Below are 21,637 nucleotides of genomic sequence, written 5' to 3'. Positions count from 1 at the left end.
GAAGCTTATTTTAGACATCATTTTATCACACACAAGGCTGCCTTATTATAAAGACTTCATTCAATATGTTTTATGAATTAAAGTATATGTAAAAATCATGGTGGAATGGCCTGGGATTTAAACCTGTGAGTAGTTTAGGACATGCTCCCTGGACCAGCAGTCACCCCTATGTTTATAGGGGTGCGGGTGTGGGATTACTTTACCACCTGAAAACCCGAGATACTCCTATACCAACCGTCACTATTAAGTCCTGGCTGCAGTATGAAGGCAAAGTCATAGCAACAAAGCTGAGATCATTGTCTTTGTTTCCTCAGGTAATTGTTGACACTGTTAACTACAGACATGGGTCATTGTTCTTTTTTTTGGGGGGGGGTAGGGTAACCGGTGCTGGGATTTGAACTCAGAGCCTGAGCACTATCCCTGAGCTTTCTTTTCTCAAAGCTAGTGCTCTATCATTTGAGCTACAGCCTACTTCTGGCATTTGGGTGCTTAGTTGGAGATAGGAGTCTCACCCTCTTTCCTGCCCATGCTAGCTTTGAACCTCGATCCTCAGATCCCAGCCCTCGGAGTAGCTAGGATTACTTAATGGGCCACGTAGTTTAACTTCATGAGATAGGGATTATGGGCCCTTTCAACAGATGAGAAGAGGGAAGCTTATAGAGTAAGACAATTACGGTAATCATGTGACTGGCCAGGTGACAGAGCCAGATGTGGAGCTGTGTCCCTGGCCATAATCCACGAGTTGCTCTTGTGCCCGGCTGCTCTCCATCCTCATAGCATAAAAGTCTGAAGCCATACCTGCGAAGTCAGGTAAGAGTTCTTAAGAAGACCCACTGGGGGAAGGCGAACCCCAGAGTGTCTCTAATTCATATTCCATGTATTCTGGGATAGGATCTTCCAACTTTTTATTAACAACATATTCTTCAAAACTTGAAATGTCTGTACTTCTAAAGGAGAGCATAGAAATTCTTTAAATACTATCTTGAGTATAATCAGTGCTGATTTTAATGAACTAGCATTTCTTTGGAGAGAAACATAAAATGGTATGTCATAGAATGGCAGAGAGAGCAATTGATTATAATGTGTGTAAAGTAGGAATCTTGATGATTACTAACAAGCTCAGTACTGTCCACACAGTGTTCAGTGAGCTTCTCCTTTGTTTCCTGGCCTGCTCTAGAATGAATATCTGAATGAGGATGTGGATGCTCGAGTTATTGAATATGAAGATAACAGGCCTCTCTTAGATATGTTTCTGCAGAAGCCCATGGGGTTATTGTCTCTACTTGATGAAGAAAGTAGATTTCCCAATGCCACCGACCAGACTCTCATTGGTAAGTTCTAAACCCCGTGGGACTACATGGCTTATGACTACAATCACATTGTTCTGAGTGATTTTTTTTGTTTTCAATTATCAGTGTGAAAATAGCTGTCATAAAGCCTGTAAAACTCACTTGAAGAAAAGACTTTTGATTAATACCTAGACCAGTGAACATTTATTTTTAAAAAGTAAAATATTTAGTGCAGAATTAAGCAGGATTGGATGCTGAATTTCTGTTTATGGTAGAACCCAACCATAAAATCTTAGGTTAAAAATAACCTTAGAAATTTTCCAGCCCAGAATTAGAAATCGGTAAGGAAAGCAGAAAGATAGCTCTAGAATTTGAAAAGAGGTAGCTAGCAGGCCTGTGATGGTCTAACCATTTATTTAACGGCGGCAAATAGCCTCAAATACTTTAATAACCTCCAGATTCACAGCACGTTAATAAATGCTCATGATAATAATCCTGAGTCATTGCAGGAAGATTTAATATATTCATTTTTTTCTGCTTGAGAAGGCTAAGATGTGTGTAATGTATTTAAGGAGATTATCATCCAAAAATATTTATAATGGAAAGGTCCTCCTTAAATTTAAGAAGGAAAAAAACTTTGGGGTTTTCAAATCACTAAAAAAGTCATAATTGAATGTGGAACACTATATTTTGCTGATGGGAGAGATTCATCATGAATAACAAGTACTTGAAGAAAATGTAGATTCCCTTTTTTTCCCTTATTTACTTTTTTTTTTTTTTTTTTTACAGTTTCATACGTTAGGCCTTGGGTACATTTCTTGTACTATTTGTTATCTCCTCCCTCATTCCCCCTCCCCTTTCCCCTCTTCCCCCATGAGCTGTTCAGTTACTTTACACCAAATGGTTTTGCCAGTATTGCTTTTGAAGTCGTTTGTCTTTTTATCCTGGTCTCTTGATTTTGATAGTCCCTTTCACTTTCCTAGTTCTGATACCAGTATATACAGTTTCCAGGGTACTCAGATGAGATACAGTGATAGTGCAGGGACAACCACAGGAAGGAGATACAAGAGGATCATCAATAAATGAAGCTACTGTGTCACATGGCATGTTGAAAGTAATTACAACAGTGATATAACAGTTGTTTCCATAACATGGAGTTCATTTCACTTAGCATCATCTTATGCATTCATAAGGGCATAGCTATTGGGCTCTTGTGATCCTCTGCTGTGACTAGCCTAAACCTGTGCTAATTATTCCCTATGAGGGAGACCATAGAGTCCATATTTCTTTGGGTTTGGCTCACTTCACTTAGTATAATTTTTTTCAAGTTCTTCTATTTCCTTACGAATGGGGCAATGTCATTCTTTCTGATAGAGGCATAAAATTCCATTGTGTATATGTACCACGTTTTCCTGATCCTTTCATCTACTGTGGGGCTTCTGGGTTGGTTCCATATTTTAGCTATGACAAATTGTGCTGCAATGAACATTGTTGTGCTGGTGGCTTTAGTGTGTTCTTGTTTGTAGTCTTTTGGGTAGATGCCCAAGAGTGGGGCTGCTGGGTCATAGGGGAGTTCTATATTTAGCCTTCTGAGGAATCTCCATACCCCTTTCCAGAGTGGCTGAACCAGTTTACATTCCCACCAACAATGAAGTAGGGTTCCCCTTTGGCCACAACCCCTCCAACAATTGTTATTGTTAGTTTTCTTGATAAAGGGCTTTCTTGCTGGGGTGTGGTGATATGCAGAGCCTAATCCTCAGTGTTTGTGGTGTTGCTCCTTCTGGTCCCATGTGATTGGCTGATCCTCTCCAATTGGACAGCAATAGACGGAAAAGAAAAGAAAGCCAAAGTTGTGGGGGAAAATCATTTCATAGCAGACACTTGGTATCAAAATATATTCCCTCGAGGACATGAAATAACAAGTTGTCTGAATAGGTGAAAATCATTAGAGAAACTTAACTGCCTTTATGATCTGATTTTTCTTCTTACATAACCAAAACAGCCTGTGAATTCTTGGCTTCTTCCTCAGACACAGAGTCAGAACCTCAAGGTGGGGACTCAAGACTCAGACTGCCTCTGACCCACACTCAGGTTTGAGAATAGGAGCTGACTGGTTGGTGGTTTACACTCATAATCCTAGCTATGCAGGAGACTGAGATCTAAGGAGCTAAGTTCAAAGCCAGCCCAGGAGGAAAGTCCATGAGACACTTATCCTCCATTAACCAGCAAAAAAATAGAAATAAAAGGCAGAAATGGAGATGTGTCTTAAGTAGTAGATCACCAGCCTTATGTGAAGAAAAGCTGTGGGACAGCTCCCAGGCCCTGAATTCAAGCCCCAGTATCCGTACACACACACACACACACACACACACACACACACACACACACACACACGTAAATCAGACTACAGTGGTAAAATATCTTTTGAGGATCACCTACCGTGCTTAGTACTAGAATGCATCTTTTCTTCTACAGAAAAATTTGAAGGTAACCTGAAATCACAATACTTTTGGAGACCTAAAAGAATGGAGCTTAGTTTTGGAATCCACCATTATGCAGGAAAGGTAAGAACTTTTAAGAAGTATGACTGAGTTTCTTTCTAGTCTCTCATCCAATACTAAGACATGCCTGGGGGTTATACGGAGATGGCCATCTCCTTACACTCACATCTAATCCCGACACTGCTGACCAGTTTTCTACCATCTGCCTGACCTTGCTAACCACTCAGTATGGAGACCGCTCGTTGTGCAAGGGACACTCTTACCATCTATCCTGAAAAGGGTTACAATATATCCTTATCTTGCTTCACTAAACACAAAATTAGAGTTGCTGAACACCAGGGGCTCATGCCTATAATTCTAGTTACTCAAGAGGCTGAGATCTAAGGATCATGATCCAAAGCCAACCTTGGGCAGGAAAGTCTTTGAGACTCTCTTCTCTAGTTAGGCAGGTAAAATAGATCCAAAAATGGAAGTGTGGCTCAAGTGGTAGAGCACAAACTTTGAGTGAAAAAGCCACAAGAAGAGTATCAAGCCCTGAGTTTAAGCCCCAGTACTGGCAATAAATAAATTAAGTAAGTAAGTTAGACTTTTTGGGAGAAATTCTCATTTTTTAAAAAATCAAAGAAAAAGAAGAAATGGCCATGCCCATCTTTATCATTAGATCCAATTGGGAATGATAGCTAGTAATGGTTACTTTTATTTTTTTTCCGTCTTCTTTTAAGACAGTAGTTGAGATTATATAAACTTACCTTTTCAGACTTAAATGTCTCTCTCTACTGCAACCTTGTTCCTCTTCCCTCCTATTTAGAGATGGGCCAGGCTATAGCTGAGCCAGCCCACATAGACTTAGATGGAGCTGCCTGATACAGTGTTACAGTGTGGAAGGAAGAAATGTTCATGGATTGAGAGAAATCTGCACACCCCAGCTAGCCTCAGATAGGTGTCCATGCACCCACAGGTTGACAATGATGTTGTAAGCATTGGGAGACTACAAAGCTGCTCAAGTCAAGATATAATAGATAAAGTAAGGAAAACATAAAACTAGTAAAAGAACTCAAAATCTCTTGCATTTTAGTCCATCTGGGGAGTAATGGTCCACTGACTTTTATTATTAAAATCATACACCTAAGTCATTCCAACTATAACCTCTATCATAGATTCTTTTTTTTTTTTTTTGGCCAGTCCTGGGCCTTGAACTCAGGGCCTGAGCACTGTCCCTGGCTTCTTCCTGCTCAAGGCTAGCACTCTGCCACTTGAGCCACAGCGCCGCTTCTGGCCGTTTTCTGTATATGTGGTGCTGGGGAATCGAACCTAGGGCCTCGTGTATCTGAGGCAGGCACTCTTGCCACTAGGCTATATCCCCAGCCCTCTATCATAGATTCTTAGCATATGACTTAACAAAGAAAGCCTCTTCCTTTAACTATCCATTAATTCCTTATGGGCAGCTAAGTGCCACTCACTGACACCTGTAATCCTAGCTACTCAGGAGGCTGAGATCTGGAAGAGCAAAGTTCAGTGCCAGCCTGGGAAGAAAAGTTGGTGAGACTCCATCTGTAAATAACTAGCAAAAAGACAGTCTGGAGGTAGGGTTCAAGTGCCATGGCACTGGCTGACAAAGCTAGCTATGCATTTCCCAAAGCCCTGAGTTTGAACCCTAACACTAGCCCCCCAAAAGAAAAAAATAGCAATGATCATTTTATTCCATTGCTTTTAACAAGTCTGCTACTGGGATCATTACAAAAATAGCACTGGCTGTTTGGGTAAGCAACAGAAATTTCTGTTCTGTCCTGTTCTGTTCTGGAGGGTGGAAGCCCAAGGTCAAGGTGACCCCTGGTGGCAGTGGTGTCTGAGGAGTCCTCGCCTCCTGACTTTCAGACAACTGCAGTATTGCTGGGTCCAGCATGGCCCTCTCTCACTATAGACGCAGAGCATATTTGATGTGAATTCTGGGACCCATAACAATAACCTTATTGGACGATCCTTTTGAAGTCATGAATAACATCCATCTTTGAACTGCTCTTAAAATTATTTAGAAGTTCTAGAAACACAAATTGCATAGGGGTTAGACTCCACTGCTAAGATAAAGAAATGTCATGGCCAGTTCAGTACAGGTGAATCATTTATCCTAAAAATAAGAATGCTTCTTTTATGTTGTCCAACTCTTCAAATAAGAAAAAGGAAAATAGCAAATTCCAAGTAATGACACCAATCAGATCACTTTGGTTATATCAGCACAAATACCTCCTGAGATTGCAGGTTTATGCCACTACTCTTAGCTTGTGTTTTGAGACAGAATCTCACCAACATTTTTCTTTTGGCCTAGGCTGGCCTTGAACTTCAACCCCTCCCCCCATCTTCACCACCTAAATTGCTAGGACTATGGATATGAAACATCACAGTGGGTCCTGAGTCATTTTTCAAAGCACATGGTAAGGGATTAGCTGTGTGATGTTTGTGTCCCGATTACTCACCATGGACCATGGTCTCATTAAATCAGTTAATGATGACAACAGCTATGGTACCACTATGATCCTTACAACAGCATCCTTTATCAACAGGTCCTCTATAGTGCCAGTGGCTTCTTAGCTAAAAATAGGGACACTCTTCCAACCAACATTGTACTCCTTTTGAGATCCTCAGAAAACAGTGTGATCCAGCAGCTTGTCAGCCACCCTCTGACCAAAACAGGTAAGGCAATCTCCTTTAACTGAAGAAGGGTCCTCAGAGCCCCATCAAATGGTAGTTCTCTCTCTAATTTCCATGGCCAGAATCCTCAATTCATTGTCTCCTTTTCAACCCACTAAACATTCATGTATTCATAACCTAGATGGATATGAATATTAATGCCCCAGATCATCTGAGAACAATATCAAAATGAATATGAAGCATCTGGGTCATCATTAATGAAAAGTGATTGAGGCACTCACTAGAAAACATGGTAGTCTCCAAGCTAGCATGGAGCAACTCTCTAAAAGAAATTCATCCTTCTCAAAAGACTTCAGATTTACCTGCTGTTTTCCTGGCATGACCGACCTTTAGAGAATCCCTCACGATTCTGAGCACTTAGTTGGCATTTTCATTGGTGAAAACATTAACATGATTACAATACATGATTGCTGGGTGTTGGTGCCTCAAGCCTATAATCCTAGATACTCAGGAGGTTGAGATCTGAGGGTCACAGTTCATAGCCAGCCCAGACTGGAAAGTCTGAGAGGTTCTTAGATTCAATTAACCAGCAGAAAACCAGAAGTAGAGCTGTGGCTCAAAGTGAGCAGAAAAGCTTAGGGACAGCACCCCCAGCCCTGAGTTCAAGCCCCATGACTGATTAAAAAAAAAATCACACCACTGTTTCATCCCACTGTAACCAGCCTGTCCTTTACATTGAAAAATATAGTTTGGGCAGATTTTTTTTTCTGGAGTTTAAACTGCTCTCCGCACTCTCTAAAATAATTTTAATGAGGTATAAATGAAACATGTAAGCAGTAAAATTTAATGGCTTTCACATAGGTCAGCTGCTTTTAGAGATGGGATGGTGCGACATTAAATGTTCAGCATGTCCTGCTGGTATGTTGGGAATTGGCTCAGAAGCCCGAGTTCTTTTGTTTTTTATAGGGTCCCTTGCCTACACAGCTTCAAAGATGGACTCTAGATCTGCTGTTCACCAAAAAGAAAATGTACCACAGTTACCTGATGCTGTAGAACCATGGTACAGTAATACAGATGTGGATGTATCTGTGGTACAGATGCTGTGATCTTTTTTTTTCAGAGTTTTGTTCATCAGATCAGTGATTCAAGCAAAGTTGATGTATTTTCTGAAATTAGGATCTTTGCTGATTTTAGTCCCTATTGATCACAGTGGATTAATTTAAAATGGGCATGATGGCATACACTTATAATCTCAGCTGCTCAAGAGGTGGAGATCAAGAAGATTGCAGTTTGAGGGTGGCCAGAACAAAAACCATACAAGATCTCACCTCACACCTGTCATGCCTTCTATGTGGGAGTTATAAATAGTAGAGTCATAGTCCAGGACAACCTACACAAAATTATAAGGCCCTATTCTAAAGCATAATGAAAGCAAAAATGTCTGGAGGTTCTGGCTCAAGTGATAGAATGCCTATTGAGCAAGTGGAAGGCCCTGAGTTAAAACCCCAGCACCACCAAACAAAAACAAGCTAAAAGATTTTTTATTTATTTTCTTATCAAATAATTGGATGACTGGTATCTAAATTTTGTCAAAGTGAAATTCTTAGTATTTTACTAAGTTCCCTCTGCTCTTTTAGTTTGCAGAAAAACTTCAAATTTGAATTATATGCTTAATGTGAAGTAGTGGGTCTAGTGTCACTAATGTTCCTAGCATGGCATATTTAGCATCCTTCTGAAAGTCTGTGATAATTTCTCCCAATTAAAGTCTTTATCCTACAACCTGCTCTGATAACCAACAATAAATAAATAAATAAAATTCCTGAAGCTGGCTCTCAGGGAAAAAAAAAATCTGTCTTTAACTCTGTACATCTTTGAAAAGTGACCAGAGCAGTGGGTAGCTTTAGCCCAGCATGAAAATCATTACACACCCACCTCAGCCCTTCTTCCAGAATAAGGAAGGAAAGGAAAGGATGAAGATCAGAGGACCTGCCAGTTATATTCCAAACAGAGTCCCTTCCTGCCACATCATCTCTGATCCAGCCATTTATAACAATTAAGATAGAAAAGATTTGTCAACAACCTTTAGCTCCTGGCTATTCCCTCAGAGAAGGAATGAGATGAAAAATAATCTTTCTGAACTTGGGAGATATTTTTTTGAATATTACTATTGAGCAATATACACCTGGATTGGGGTGGGGGCGGATCAACCAGGCATATACACTTTACCAGAGTTCTGTGAGATAGTCATCACTATCCACATATGATGGTTTCAGCCACAGATCAAGAACTAAGTAACAGATCCAGCGGTAATACAACTATGGCAGGTGTAATTCAAACCCACATCTTTCTGCCTTCCAACCCTATGGTTTTGGTGGTGGACATTTGTGTGGTCTCTCAAATGAAGCACCCATTTCTGAATGTTGAGTTGAATATACCCATTGCCCTCAGCCACACTTGATTTGCACCCCATGTAAAATCATAATATTTTGCAAGATTTTTGTAAAGCTTAAACTGAGTTAAAGAAAAAAATAAATTCAGGTGTCATGTAACACAAAAGAACAAGAAGCAAGTTGCTCCTTTTATGATAGTCTGCTCATCTCTTTTCCCCATGGACAGGAAATTCAACTCTTACCACTGCTTTTTCTATTTTCCAAGCTAAAGAGATTTTCTTATGAATATAAGAATTTTTGTAAATTTTCACATAATATTACCTTGTCACTATCTCAATAAGAAGATATCCAAGCATCTGAGCCTAACTATTCTGGATTGACAGTGGTTATCTTAAGTAAATGAGGAAAATCATCTAGCCATTAAAGATAATTTTATCTAACATCCTATAGGTAATCTGCCACTTTCTAAAACTAAAAATGCAATAAACTATCAAATGAAGACTTTGGAAAAGTCAATGAACCATACAAAGGTAAGAAAATGAACTTCTTATCATGATAAGTCTAGAATCTAACCCTGGGCAAAATTGGCACGCTCTTAAAAGTAAACTGCTTCTCCTGAGTTTTTTTCTTGTTGAGCTCTTCTTTGTATTTAAATAGATATTTGTTATGTTCACATTACTACTAGTGGTTAAAACAATCATGCATTTCTGCTACATTCCTAACTCTTCTAAGCTAATTGTAAATGTTACATCATGACTAAGATTTTTTTTTTAATGTTCATATTGTACACAAGGACAATCAAGAGCACCAGTGCGGAGCCAGGCACCGTTGGTTTATGCCTGTAATCCCAGCTACTGAGATGCCTGAGGCTGAGGATTCTGATTAGAAGGCTGCCTAGGCAGTAAAGCCCCTGAGGCTTTTCTCGCCAATTAAGCACCACAAAAGCTGGTTAGAGCAGCAGTAGTTAGAGCACTAGCCTTGAGCAAATAAATAAATAAAGCTTAGAGACAGTGCCCAGGCCCTAAGTTCAAGCCCAACACTGACACCAAAAACAAACAAACAAACAGAAAACCAATGCAACTAATAAAACAATTAAGCAATTACCCTAAGGACAGATCAAACACACATTTGGCTTTATGTATTTTAGTGGATAGACTCAAATAGCCTCAAGGAAAATGTTAAGCACTACATGTCTGTCCTAAAGTTTTCAGGGCCTGAGGCCTCACTATCTTCCTTGGTCTCCTTAGGGTGAAACGGAAGAAGCCACACATCATGCCTGCGAAACAACCAACATGAAAACACAAACAGTTGCATCGTACTTTAGAGTAAGCTATTAAATTATGATGTGCTGTGCTTTGGGGTAAAATCATTCTAAATGAGTTACAGATCAAAAGCTAGTAACAAATACCACTGTGCTGTTAGCAAAAGAGAATGTTAATTGTAGCCCGTTCCCTGTGCGTTACATACAGGATCGATTAGAATGCACTGCCAAACATCTATGGATTGATTTGTCTTGATATTTTGCTCATAAAAGCACTGTGTCCCATGGTAATATTAACAGAAGTCAGCCTCCATTCAAATTTGTTCCACAGTTCCAAATGCATTTTCACTAAACTAAATCCTAAGGGGATCTTTAATGCGTCGGTGATAGCTACCAGCTCTCTTTCCCTTCCTGAATGATTTTTAGGCTAGGTGTGGGAGTTAAGGTTGAGCATCCATCACTCCTTTGTACCTCTTTTCACACCCTCAGGAGACAGATAGAAGGCAATATAAGAACAAGGAGGAGGGCTGGGAATATGGCCTAGTGGTAGAGTGCTTGCCTCATCTGCATGAAGCCCTGGGTTCAATTACTCAGCACCACATATATAGAAAAGGCCAGAAGTGGCGCTGTGGCTCAAGTGGTAGAGTGCTAGCCTTGAGCATAAAGTAGCCAGGGACAGTGCTCAGGCCCTGAGTTCAAGCCCTAGCACTGGCAAAAAAAAAAAAAAAAAAAAAAAAAGAACGGAGAGGAAAGGCAGTCATCAGAGATACAGTAACACAAAGGGAACCACACAGCATAGGACCAAAGCAACTTTAGTGCCTCAGTCAGGATGGGAGATGACCCTCTTTAGGGATTGGTCTGAGTTCTTGTTTACTTCTTTAATAAAATTATATTGGCCAGGAAATGAAAATGAAGAAAATCCCACCAACTACTTGGTAGTTGTCATTAATATAATTTAAAAGGGTGAGAGAATACACTTACTGTATGATAATCAATGACCATATCCAGTACTCTGTAGAATTATTAATTACTTTTTAAATGATGTGGATGGTTATGTCAAATACTCTATAAACTCTAAGCTCATAGAGTATGCTCAGTTTTCCTTGTGTACTGCTTACACACACACACACACACACACACACACACACACACATCCTGTATTGGTGGCTGATACATTTTTTTTTAATAGCTGGAGGCAGTGCAGAGAATTCCCTGAAAGAATTTACAGCCAGATTATTTGGGGGAGGGGGGGTTGTTTTGTTTTTGTTTTTATGCCAGTACTGGGGCTTGAACTCAGAACTGGCTCTGTCCCTGAGCTATTTTTCCTCAAGGATAGCATTCTACCACTTGAGCCAAAGTTCCAGTTCCAGATTATTTTTGGTGGTGGTTGTTAATTGTAGAGAAGAGTCTCATGAACTTTCCTGCCCAGGCTGGATTTGAACTGCAATCTTCCCATCTCAGCCTCTTGAGTAGCTAGAATTACAGGTGTGAGCCTCCATCAACACTCACCCAGCTTCTTTACTTGCTGTGAGTTATCCAAACCATTATCACACCACTGTTGGTGATGATGATGTCACCACTGTTGGTAATACAAGACAGTGTATGTTTGAGCCAGAGAAATTCATGAAATCATTTTAATCCCCAAGTGAAAGTTAATCATGATAGAAGACAATTTAATGTGCAATGTGTGTGCAGATGAGAAGCAACATAGGTCACAGCTTCAGTCCCTGAGAAAATCCAAATTCAGTGCCTAAATCGCAGTAAGATCCAAAAGAAAGCTGTATCAGCTTTGGATCTCCAATGCCTGGCAGGTGTTTGCATGAATAAAGGAATGGTGACTGATGAGGACTCAAAGACAGATGTGATGACCAGGGTCTCCAGAAGGGGCCGACCCCCAGCTGTTTAAAAGATCACATCTGAGTCTCATTCAAGTGCTTCACTGTCCCCTTTCAGGATTTGCTTTAGGTTGGCTTTGTGACTGTAGATTTCAGCTTTGCCAACCATAAAAGAGGTGTGGTCCTCAACAGTTATGTGTAACTTGCCAATCTATTGGGCCTGGGTCTTTGAGATACTAGTCTGTGGGATTCTACTTCTAATGAGCTACAAAAGCAAGACAGTGGGCTTTTTCAAGTTTCCCAGAAATCAGCTACTGTTTTTATAAGGTGCTGGTGCAGAACACAGTTTTGATATCTATGTTAATAAAAAAAAAAGCTCTTAAAATAAATAAGATAATGATCAAACTAGAGCATACAGAATACTTGAGTGGCTATCAACTTTCTTCTTTCTATTATTTATGTCCAACATATTAAGCTAACTTCTCTTTATTTTAAGCCAGGAGATGAGTCTGATAGTGTTTACTTGTATACTTTCTCTGAAAGGGGAGTTGGAGAAGGAAATTTGTATGTAAACTAAATTAACCAGATTGTGTGCCTAAATATTGTAATACAGCAAATTTTGCCTGAGAGGATATAATTATAAGCGACATCAGAAATAACTTTACCTGATATTTAAAATTTTCCTAAGAGTTTTATAGGAGTGTTTTTAATAGACAAGTTCCAAGTCAACCCTTGGACATTTTATAAGTTAAACTGTAATTTTTCAAATGTACTGTAAGAAAAACTTCCATTTAATTGGATTTCCCTCCATTTGAAACAACTACATTTTAAATCTTAGCCTTGTACATTTTTCTTTGCTACATTAGGAAATTTATCTATTTCTCTATTTATTTATTGCCAATCATAGTATTCTTTGATGGATTTGTTGTCTAAAATGGTAGTGGGCCAACCTCATTTTGTCCGCTGCATCAAACCCAATAATGAACGTCAGGCAAGAAAATATGACAGAGAGAAAGTTTTGCTACAGCTTCGCTGCACAGGCATTCTAGAAACCGCAAGAATCCGAAGGCTGGGATATTCTCATCGGATACTATTTGCTAACTTTATAAAGCGGTATGTGGATTTCTTTATTTAAGCTTTTGTTATACCATGTCTATAAAAATCTCCAGTTGTTTTGAGAAGGGGAAACGAAGGAGAGGAGCATGATAGACGAGGGTGAGACAAATTGGAATACACTGTACACGTGTATGAAATCCTCCACTATGTAACTAAAGTGAGTTAACTCAGATTCTTAAGAACAATTATAGGAAGCAAGCTGAGGCAGGAATTATTTGGGTGGTCTAGGTGACTTAAAATTATGAAAAGAGCCAGGCACCAGTGGCTCATGCTTGTAAGCCTAGCTCCCCCAGAGGATGAGATCTGAGGATTGTGGTTCAAAGCCAGCCCGGGCAGGAAAGTCCGTGTAAGACTCTTGCCTCCAATTAACCACCAGAAAACCGAAAGTGGCACTGTGGCTCAAGTGGTAGAGCGCTAGCCTTGAGCTGAAGCGCTCAAGGACAGCGCCCAGGCCCAGAGTTCAAGCCCCGTAACTGACAAATATATATGAAAAAAGCATCTTCAATTCCAGGCTAATTTCATAATTTCAGCTGTCACCATGGTTTTACAGCATGGACCATAAGGAGAGTTGAATGTGTTGATGTACTATAGTTGGAAGTAACTAACTTATTTAGAAAGTCAGAAGCGATCATATATTCTTGAAATTCAAAGGAACTATTACAAATAGCAAATTACTACACGATAATAGAAGAGGAAGGAGAAAATCTATGTGTGTACAAAACACAGGGATTGCTGTTCTGGAGTTTCAGAAACAAAAGGCTAAGCTCTTTACTCTCACTCATTTGAAAGCACTCGTGCAAATTGGCTTGAACTATTAGGAAGGTAAGATGATTTGTGAAGGTTGTATAGGGGTGTAAATAGGACTTAAGTAATTCTCCTCTGTCCTGCCTTAGCATTAACTAACCCTTTTCATAGGGTGAAAATTTCCTCTTGCCTTTTGTCTATCCCCTTATAAACTCTGTTTTGTGATAAGAAAGTAATGTTAAGAGAAGATGTGCAATATCAACCTACTTTGCACAAGACACTAAGGTATGTGAAGCCAAATTGCTAACACTCTAACAAATACCTTAGGTTAGCCAACTTAGGGAAAAGAGCTGGGCATGGGTGGCTCATACCTGTAATCCCAGCTACTCTGGAGGCTGAGAGCTGAGGATTGTGGTTTAAAGCCAGCCTGGGCAGGAAAGTCTAAGAGACTTTTATGTCCAATAAATCACTCAAAAAAAGCCAGAAGTGGCGCTGTGGCTCAAGCGGTAGAGCGCTAGCGTTGAGCAAAAGACACTCAGGGACAGTACTGAGGGCCCTGAGTTCAAGCCCATTGATGGACATAAGAAAAGAGAGAGAGAGGGAGGGGGGGAAAGGGGGAAGAGGAAGGGAGAGAGAGTGTGTGTGTGTGTGTGTGTGTGTGTTTAGCACACAGTTTTGAAGTTCCAGTCCATGATTGGTTGGCCCTATTGCTTTGGGGGCTATGATAATACATCCTGTTATGTAACAGAACAAAACCACTCCCCTCTCAGGATCCAGGGAGCAATGAGAAGAAGAAAAGGAAAGGGCTCCATTCGGATATCCTGTTCAAGGGCACAGCCCCAATGACCTGAACACCTCCCACTAGGTCCTACCTCTTAAAGGTTCCACCACCTCCCAATGGTACCACTCAATGGAAGAAATCTTCAACACATGTGTGGTTGAGGAACACTGAAGATCTAAACCATAGCCTGGCGTTGTTACTGTAGTTATTTCAGATGGACTCTTAAACTAAGAATCTATGGGGAAACTCTCATTTCCACTAGGTACCCATGCACAACGGCTTGGCTCTCAGAGTTGGAATATAAGCAAGAGCTTATTGATACAGGATAGTGGAATAAATAAGTACATCGAAGTCAGCAAACCTAGGTTTGAAGCTCATTCAAAGTTCTTCAATTTCTATACCTTTCAAGCTTTATTTTCCATAACTTGAAAATAAAAATGGTAATAAATAATATCCATTTTTCATCCATCTATGAGCACTGAGATAATATGTGAGATCATAGATGAAGTTTATGGATAGAAACAAATGTCATAAAAGTGCTACTTAAGCCAGATGCGGATGGCTTGTGCCTGTATTCCTAGCCACTCAAGAAGCTGAGATCTGAGGATCACAGTTCAAAGTTCAAAGGCAGAAAAGTGTATGAGATTCTTATCTCCAATTAATCACTGAGAGAGCTGTAAATGGTGCTATGGCTCAAGTGTTAGAGCTCTAGCCTTGAGCAAAAGGAGCTCAGGGACAGGACCCAGGCCCAGAATTCAAGCCCCAGGACCAAAAAAAAAGTGCTACATAAGAAATTAGTGTGATTTGTCCAAAGCTTACAAAGGTGAAGGCTGCAGCCCATCTGTCCTGCATTTCACTGTCCAATTTCAAAACCTACCAATACTTGCCGGTTTCTTCCCACTGGGCATCAGATTAATCTCACCCCAAGACACCAAGTAAAAGTAAGGGACTATTGAAAAGTACAAATCTGTCTTTTTGCACAAGACTTTGAAAGGACAAACTGGCTTTTGTTCTTTTCATTCTCCTCCTTCCCAATAAATGCTGTCATTCTGCTTGATGTCCTCATGGCTTTTTTCTCTTTCTCTCAAAGACTGATGGGTTAAAGCAAGAGTGAAAACTCCAGTGATACACAAAGTATTCCTCAAAGAAAAACAGTGTTGGACAATGTGTATTGAGTGGTAGGGAGGTTAGGGAGAGCTAAACCCCTTCACCCAGTTTTAAGGTCAGTTTTTAGTGTTTATGAGAAAGTAAGAATAAAAAAATAAAACGTCTTCCTCTACTTCTGTCTCTGAAATCCTTCTGCTTTTAATGCTCACCAAAATAAAAAGGGGGGAGAGGGGTACCTTTAACTTTTAAAGTTGGTAGTTTTGTTCATGAGTTTATTTTTTTTGTCTCTGTTTTGGTTTTGTAGGACAATTTTTGTGGGGGAATTTCTGCATTGGAAAACTAATCACAATAGTGAAAATAACTTTCACATTGATATAAATAGGTTGATCTAGTAATCTTAAGTTTGTATCCATCAGGAATTGGTCTATACTAGACTAGACCAAAGGAATCCTTGCATTCAATCTGTCAGTCTTGGGCTGGGAATGTAACTCAGTGACACGGTGAATACTTTCCTAGCAAGCATGAGGCCATTGGTTCTATCCCTAACACCACCTACACATATACACACATAAACACACACACACACACACACACACACACACACACACACATTCAAAACATCTGGGAGCCTTCTCTCTCCAAGACTAAGTGACCACCAAACTCTGAAATGTTGGGCCATTGTACAATATTAACCAGAACTTTTCCCCACTTTCAGGTACTATGTTCTCTCCTACAAGTCAAGTGAAGAACCCCCATTGAGCCCAGATACCTGTGCCACCATTTTGGAAAAAGCTGGTCTTGATAATTGGGCTCTTGGAAAAACAAAAGTAAAATATTTTCATGTAATTTTCCTGGGAAAAATAATGAACAGTTATATTTGATTTGCTGAGACATTAAAAATATGTGCATTGTATTCATATTCTGTTCTTTTAGATGGTCTCAAAGATGAATTCCATCACGCTGAAATCTCATCATTCATGGCTGGAAACACATGCTTAACTTAAAATGGAGTTTTAACTTGTAAAAAAGCCTTTGCCATTCCAGTTCTGCATGATATTTGAATAGCATTTTAAATCTATTTGTATTTTTCCACTTCACCTTTCCAACTCATTAACATGGAGAGAACTATTTAATATAAGAATATTTCTAATGCTGTGCAAAAGAACTGATGACCTTTTTAAACAGATTGAATTTTAAATGAATTGTCAACAGCAGAATAGACTAAATATATTAATAGCTAGGGTCCTGTAGAAATTAAAACTGAATTCAAGCAAAATCCATAACATTGAACTATTTGCCAGTGGTTCTACTTGCCAACCTTTGATTTTTCAATGGAAGCCTAAAAGAAATATGCAGATAAGGCTTACGAGGTCTCATAATCAGTCCTAAAATTTGAATTTAAGTGACTTTCTGGTTGAATTCGATAACCTCTTTGGGTGATTTTTACTAGTAAAAGAAAAGGAAAAAAGCCTTTTTATTTTCTTACAGAATGGGATAAACCTAATCTCTTTTAGATGATAACACTCTAGACATTTAGGGTTTTGTTGTTGTTTTTTTTTCTCAAGGTTCATAATGGTTTTACAGTGATCCAAAGCCAACCTTCCTTTCTCTGCAGCAGCTCTTGAGTCTGTGAAAATCTGCCTTACTTCCTCCAGCAACCACAGCTGACTCCTCAAAAGGCAGTTTCCTGTCTTCCTCATCTTTGCCTCCCCTGAAGAGGAATACACATGATCTGTGTCAGTCAGTGTTTGTTGAATGAACTAATACAACTATAATTACCCTCTGTCTTACAGATAAGTTTTTAAGATGTTTAAATTTGGAGAGTATCACTGAATTGAAAATAAGCATGCCAGGCACTAGTGGTTCATAGCTATAATCTTAGCGACTCAGGAGACTGAGATGTGAGGATCTCAGTTTGAAGCAGCCTGGGCAGCCCATGAGACTCTTATCCCCAATCACAGAAAAAGCCAGAAGTGATGCTATGGCTCAAGAGGCAGAGTGCTATCCTTGAGGAAAAAGGAGCTCAGGAACAATGTCTAGGCCCAAAGATCAAGCCCCAGAACTGGCAAAAATAATTTTTTAAGATAATCATAAAAATTAACTTAGCCAAAGATATGTGGTGCTGAATTTTTGCTAAAAGAGCTCAACATTGTCTGTACTTCTTTACATCCATCAACCCCATAAGTTACATGTTGTAAATAGGTAAAGATCCTTGCCATTCTCTACTTTCTTCTCAAAGAAAAATTTCCTTCAAACATCAAATCTTTACTCTCAGAGCCATATCCAGGCCAAAGAAGCAAAAGATGGTAGATTTCTGAAATCACAAAAGATTCAGCATTCAGCTGTTCCTTGAAGCATAGCACAGGACCACTTCATATCTGGGTGCCATAATTTGATTTCAACTTTATTTCAATTTCTTTAAGGTGTTCCTTAAATATTATCACGTGGAACAGTTGAATCTCATGCGAAAGGAAGCCATTGACAAGCTCATATTGATTCAAGCCTATGTCAGAGCATTCTTGGGTTCAAGAAGATACAAAAAGCTACAGGAGAAAAGGAAGGAAAGTGCTGTAAGGATACAGTCAGGTAATCATTCGAACATCTCACAAGGCCACCAGGCAGAATGTCTTCTTACTGGACACTGATGGCTCATGCCTGCAATCTTAGCTACTCAGAAGGCTGAGATCTGAGGATTGTGGTTCAAAGCCAGCCTAAGCAGGCAAGTCCATAAGACTCTTCTCCCCAATGAACCACCAAAGAGCTAGAAGAGGAGCTGTAGCTTGGATGAAAGACCACTAGCCTTGAGCACAAAGCCTGTAGGACAGCACCCAGGCCCTAACTTCAAACCCTAAGACTTCCCTCCCCGCCCCCCAAAAAAACAGGCATATCTTCTCAAACTTATTAAGGATCACTTTGGTTCTCATGTAGCTTTTATGTGCATTGCAGCTTAGTGGGCCTAATATTTTCTCTAAAGTAAAGCTAAATCAGACTGTTTTAATGATTGACACTTTTCATATTTAGGTGTTTTAAATTAAGCAATTTCTGTTTTAAATTTTCTCTCATAGATTAATAAAACACAATTGACCTATTATGTAGGATATGGCAAGTGATCAAATTAATTTTGATCTCAAAAATCATATTACAGTATTAGAACTCATCAGACAATAAGATTTATCCTACTCTGTTCCAAAGGTTACACTTGCCATAGTTTTGACAAGCTAATTGAATTTTATTTTGTTAAAGGGCATCCATTTCTTTCTGTTAACTCTAGGGAAATTTCTACAAACATACTTTATTTCATAAATTTTTATTAAAACGTACTTGGAGCCAGGCACCACTGCCTTACACAGGGAACCTTAGCAACTCAGCAGGCTGCAATCTGAGGATCAAGGTTCAGAGACAGCCCAAGCTGGAAAGTCCTTGTGACTCTTATTTCCAATTAACCACTAAAAAGCCTGAAGCAGAATTCTGGCTTAAGCGGTAGAGCCCTAGCCTTAAGTGAAAAAGCTGAGATGGTGTCCAGGTTCTGAGTTCAAGCCTCAGTACTGGCATATTAAAAGAAAGGGAGGAGTAGGGAAGGAAGGAATGAAGGAAGGGAGGGAGGGAGGGAGGGAGGGAGAGAGAGAGGAGGAAGGAGGGAAAGAAAGAGGGGTGGGAATATAGCTTAGCGGTAGAGCGTTTGTCTAGCATGCATGAAGCCCTGGATTTGATTCCTCAGCACCACATAAACAGAAAAAAGCAGAAGTGGCGCTGTGGCTCAAGTGGTAGAGTGCTAGCCTTGAGCAAAAAGAAGCCAGGGACAGTGCTCAGGCCCTGAGTTCAAGCCCCAGGACTTGCAAAAAGGAAAAAAAGAAAGAAAGAAAGAAAAAGAATATTTGATTTTTCTTATAAACATGCATAAATTTAAATACAGCCTCCCATGTCTTGGTACAGTACTTAACAAAAAAGTCAATTCGGACTGGGGATATGGCCTAGTGGCAAGAGTGGTCTCCTCGTATACATGAAGCCCTGGGTTCGATTCCCCAGCACCACATATATAGAAAACGGCCAGAAGTGGCACTGTGGCTCAAGTGACAGAGTGCTAGCCTTTAGCAAAAAGAAGCCAGGGACAGTGCTCAGACCCTGAGTCCAAGCCCCAGGACTGGCAAGAAAAAAAAAAAGTCAATTCAACACCCAGAGTGAAAAAAAATGTCTTCTACTTCATAACCTGATACATACACGTGCACACGCGCACACACACACGTGCGCCATTTACTCAGATATTTTCTGTTGTAGTTGATTCTGTTTCATTTTTAGGTGCTAGATTAGGTCTACACAATTTGGGTTTGTGATTTACTGACTGGGGTGTAGCCTTGAAGTGGCATTGGAGCCGCTGAGGGCGGAGAGGTTCGTGTTCCAGTCCCATTCCTGCCATCGGCTAACATTCACCATTATCTTTTTTAGAAGTTTAAGCTGTTAATGTCTCATGGTGACATCAAAATGCAACCCCTGTGATTTGGGGTCTAATCCTTTATCTACACTCCTGAAATGCATGGAAGCTGGGGTAGGAGGGTGGGGGAGGTAATAACAAATTTGGCAGGTAAAACATGTACTTGCATGAAGAGAGGTTATGTACAATCATATTCATTCCACTTAGTTGGAATGTTTGGTTTTATCTGAAGAAATATTCATGACATTGGTTGTAGGATGCTACCCTGACATTGAGAATGCTACATATATATATGTATATATTTTCATTTGCATATATATTCATCCTACACTAATGTTTTAAAATAAAGTGAAATTTTGGAAATCTGAAATATACCTGGCCCTAAGAGTAACTGGCTTGGGCTGGGGATATAGCCTAGTGGCAAGAGTGCCTGCCTCGGATACACGAGGCCCTAGGTTCGATTCCCCAGCACCACATATACAGAAAACGGCCAGAAGCGGCGCTGTGGCTCAAGTGGCAGAGTGCTAGCCTTGAGCAAGAAGAAGCCAGGGACAGTGCTCAGGCCCTGAGTCCAAGGCCCAGGACTGGCCAAAAAAAAAAAAAAAAAAAAAAGAGTAACTGGCTAAAACGTGTTCCACTTACTCTTGATAATATGTGCTTTCTCCCATGAAGAGCAGCAAATTTTTAAAAAGCAAAAATTTAAATTTGTGTGTGTGTGCACAAGCGTGTGTGTGCGCGCATGGAGGTGCGCATGGGGGTGTACCAGTACTGAGGGTTGAATTCAGAGCCTCAGGCTCTTCTAGGCGCCTTTGCTCTTACTACTTGAGCCACACCTCCACTTCTGGTAGTATTCTGGTTAACTGGAGATGACAAGGGTCCCTTGGATTTACCGGCATGGGCTCCCAACTCCCATCCCCAGATCCCAGCTTCTTAAGTAGCTAGGATTACAAACATGAATGACCATGCCTGCTATATCTAGCATTTGAATTTCATTTACTCCTCCCTTCAAGTATCCATAAAAGACATCTCAGTGATTCTGATGATGCAGCTTGCATCTAGAAGAGTCTTTTTAATGAATTGCGTTCGCTGCTGGGAGTGTGGCTCAAAAGGTTGAATATCTGCCCAACCTTTGGGCCCTGAGTTCAAGCCCTAGTGCTGCAAAAAGAAAAAGAAGCAACCTGACACAGAAAGGAATCTGTTTTTTAAAGTAAGCTCATTCATTCTATTTTGGCATCTTCAATTTTATGTTCTTCTTTGACACTGATGAGAATAAGAAATGACTTATTTCTGTTCATGTAGTAATATCCTCATATCCTCTATGCTTAATACTACTGTGGGTCTGTGTGTTTCCAGCGGCAAGAGGACATCTAGTCAGGAAACAGAAAAAAGAAATTCTTAATGAGAGAAACAGAGCAGCAACAAACATGCAAACTCACAATCAAGAATTTGACTACAAGAAAAACTTTAAAAATAAAAGGTATAATGATATTCTTTCTCCTAACTCATCACTGGGGCTGATCATGCCAGGATTCTGTTTT

General features: G+C 40.0%; 1 protein-coding gene across 1 annotated transcript in view; it reads left to right on the top strand.

Moving 5' to 3' along the window:
* Positions 1-21,637, top strand: part of Myo3a (myosin IIIA) — a 138,481-nt gene that overhangs the window by 92,476 nt on the left and 24,368 nt on the right. Inside the window, exons 19-27 of the mRNA XM_048367605.1 lie at positions 1,178-1,331; positions 3,765-3,853; positions 6,349-6,478; positions 9,277-9,356; positions 10,074-10,151; positions 12,830-13,035; positions 16,386-16,497; positions 18,094-18,256; positions 21,453-21,576. Of these exons, the coding sequence (XP_048223562.1) occupies positions 1,178-1,331; positions 3,765-3,853; positions 6,349-6,478; positions 9,277-9,356; positions 10,074-10,151; positions 12,830-13,035; positions 16,386-16,497; positions 18,094-18,256; positions 21,453-21,576 (1,136 nt within the window). The remainder of the gene's footprint in view (positions 1-1,177; positions 1,332-3,764; positions 3,854-6,348; positions 6,479-9,276; positions 9,357-10,073; positions 10,152-12,829; positions 13,036-16,385; positions 16,498-18,093; positions 18,257-21,452; positions 21,577-21,637) is intronic.

The sequence above is a fragment of the Perognathus longimembris genome, chromosome 18, assembly GCF_023159225.1.
Source record: "Perognathus longimembris pacificus isolate PPM17 chromosome 18, ASM2315922v1, whole genome shotgun sequence".
Taxonomy (NCBI): domain Eukaryota; kingdom Metazoa; phylum Chordata; class Mammalia; order Rodentia; family Heteromyidae; genus Perognathus; species Perognathus longimembris.
Note: the sequence above shows the minus strand (reverse complement) of the source record. Positions and strands in the feature narration are given on the sequence as shown.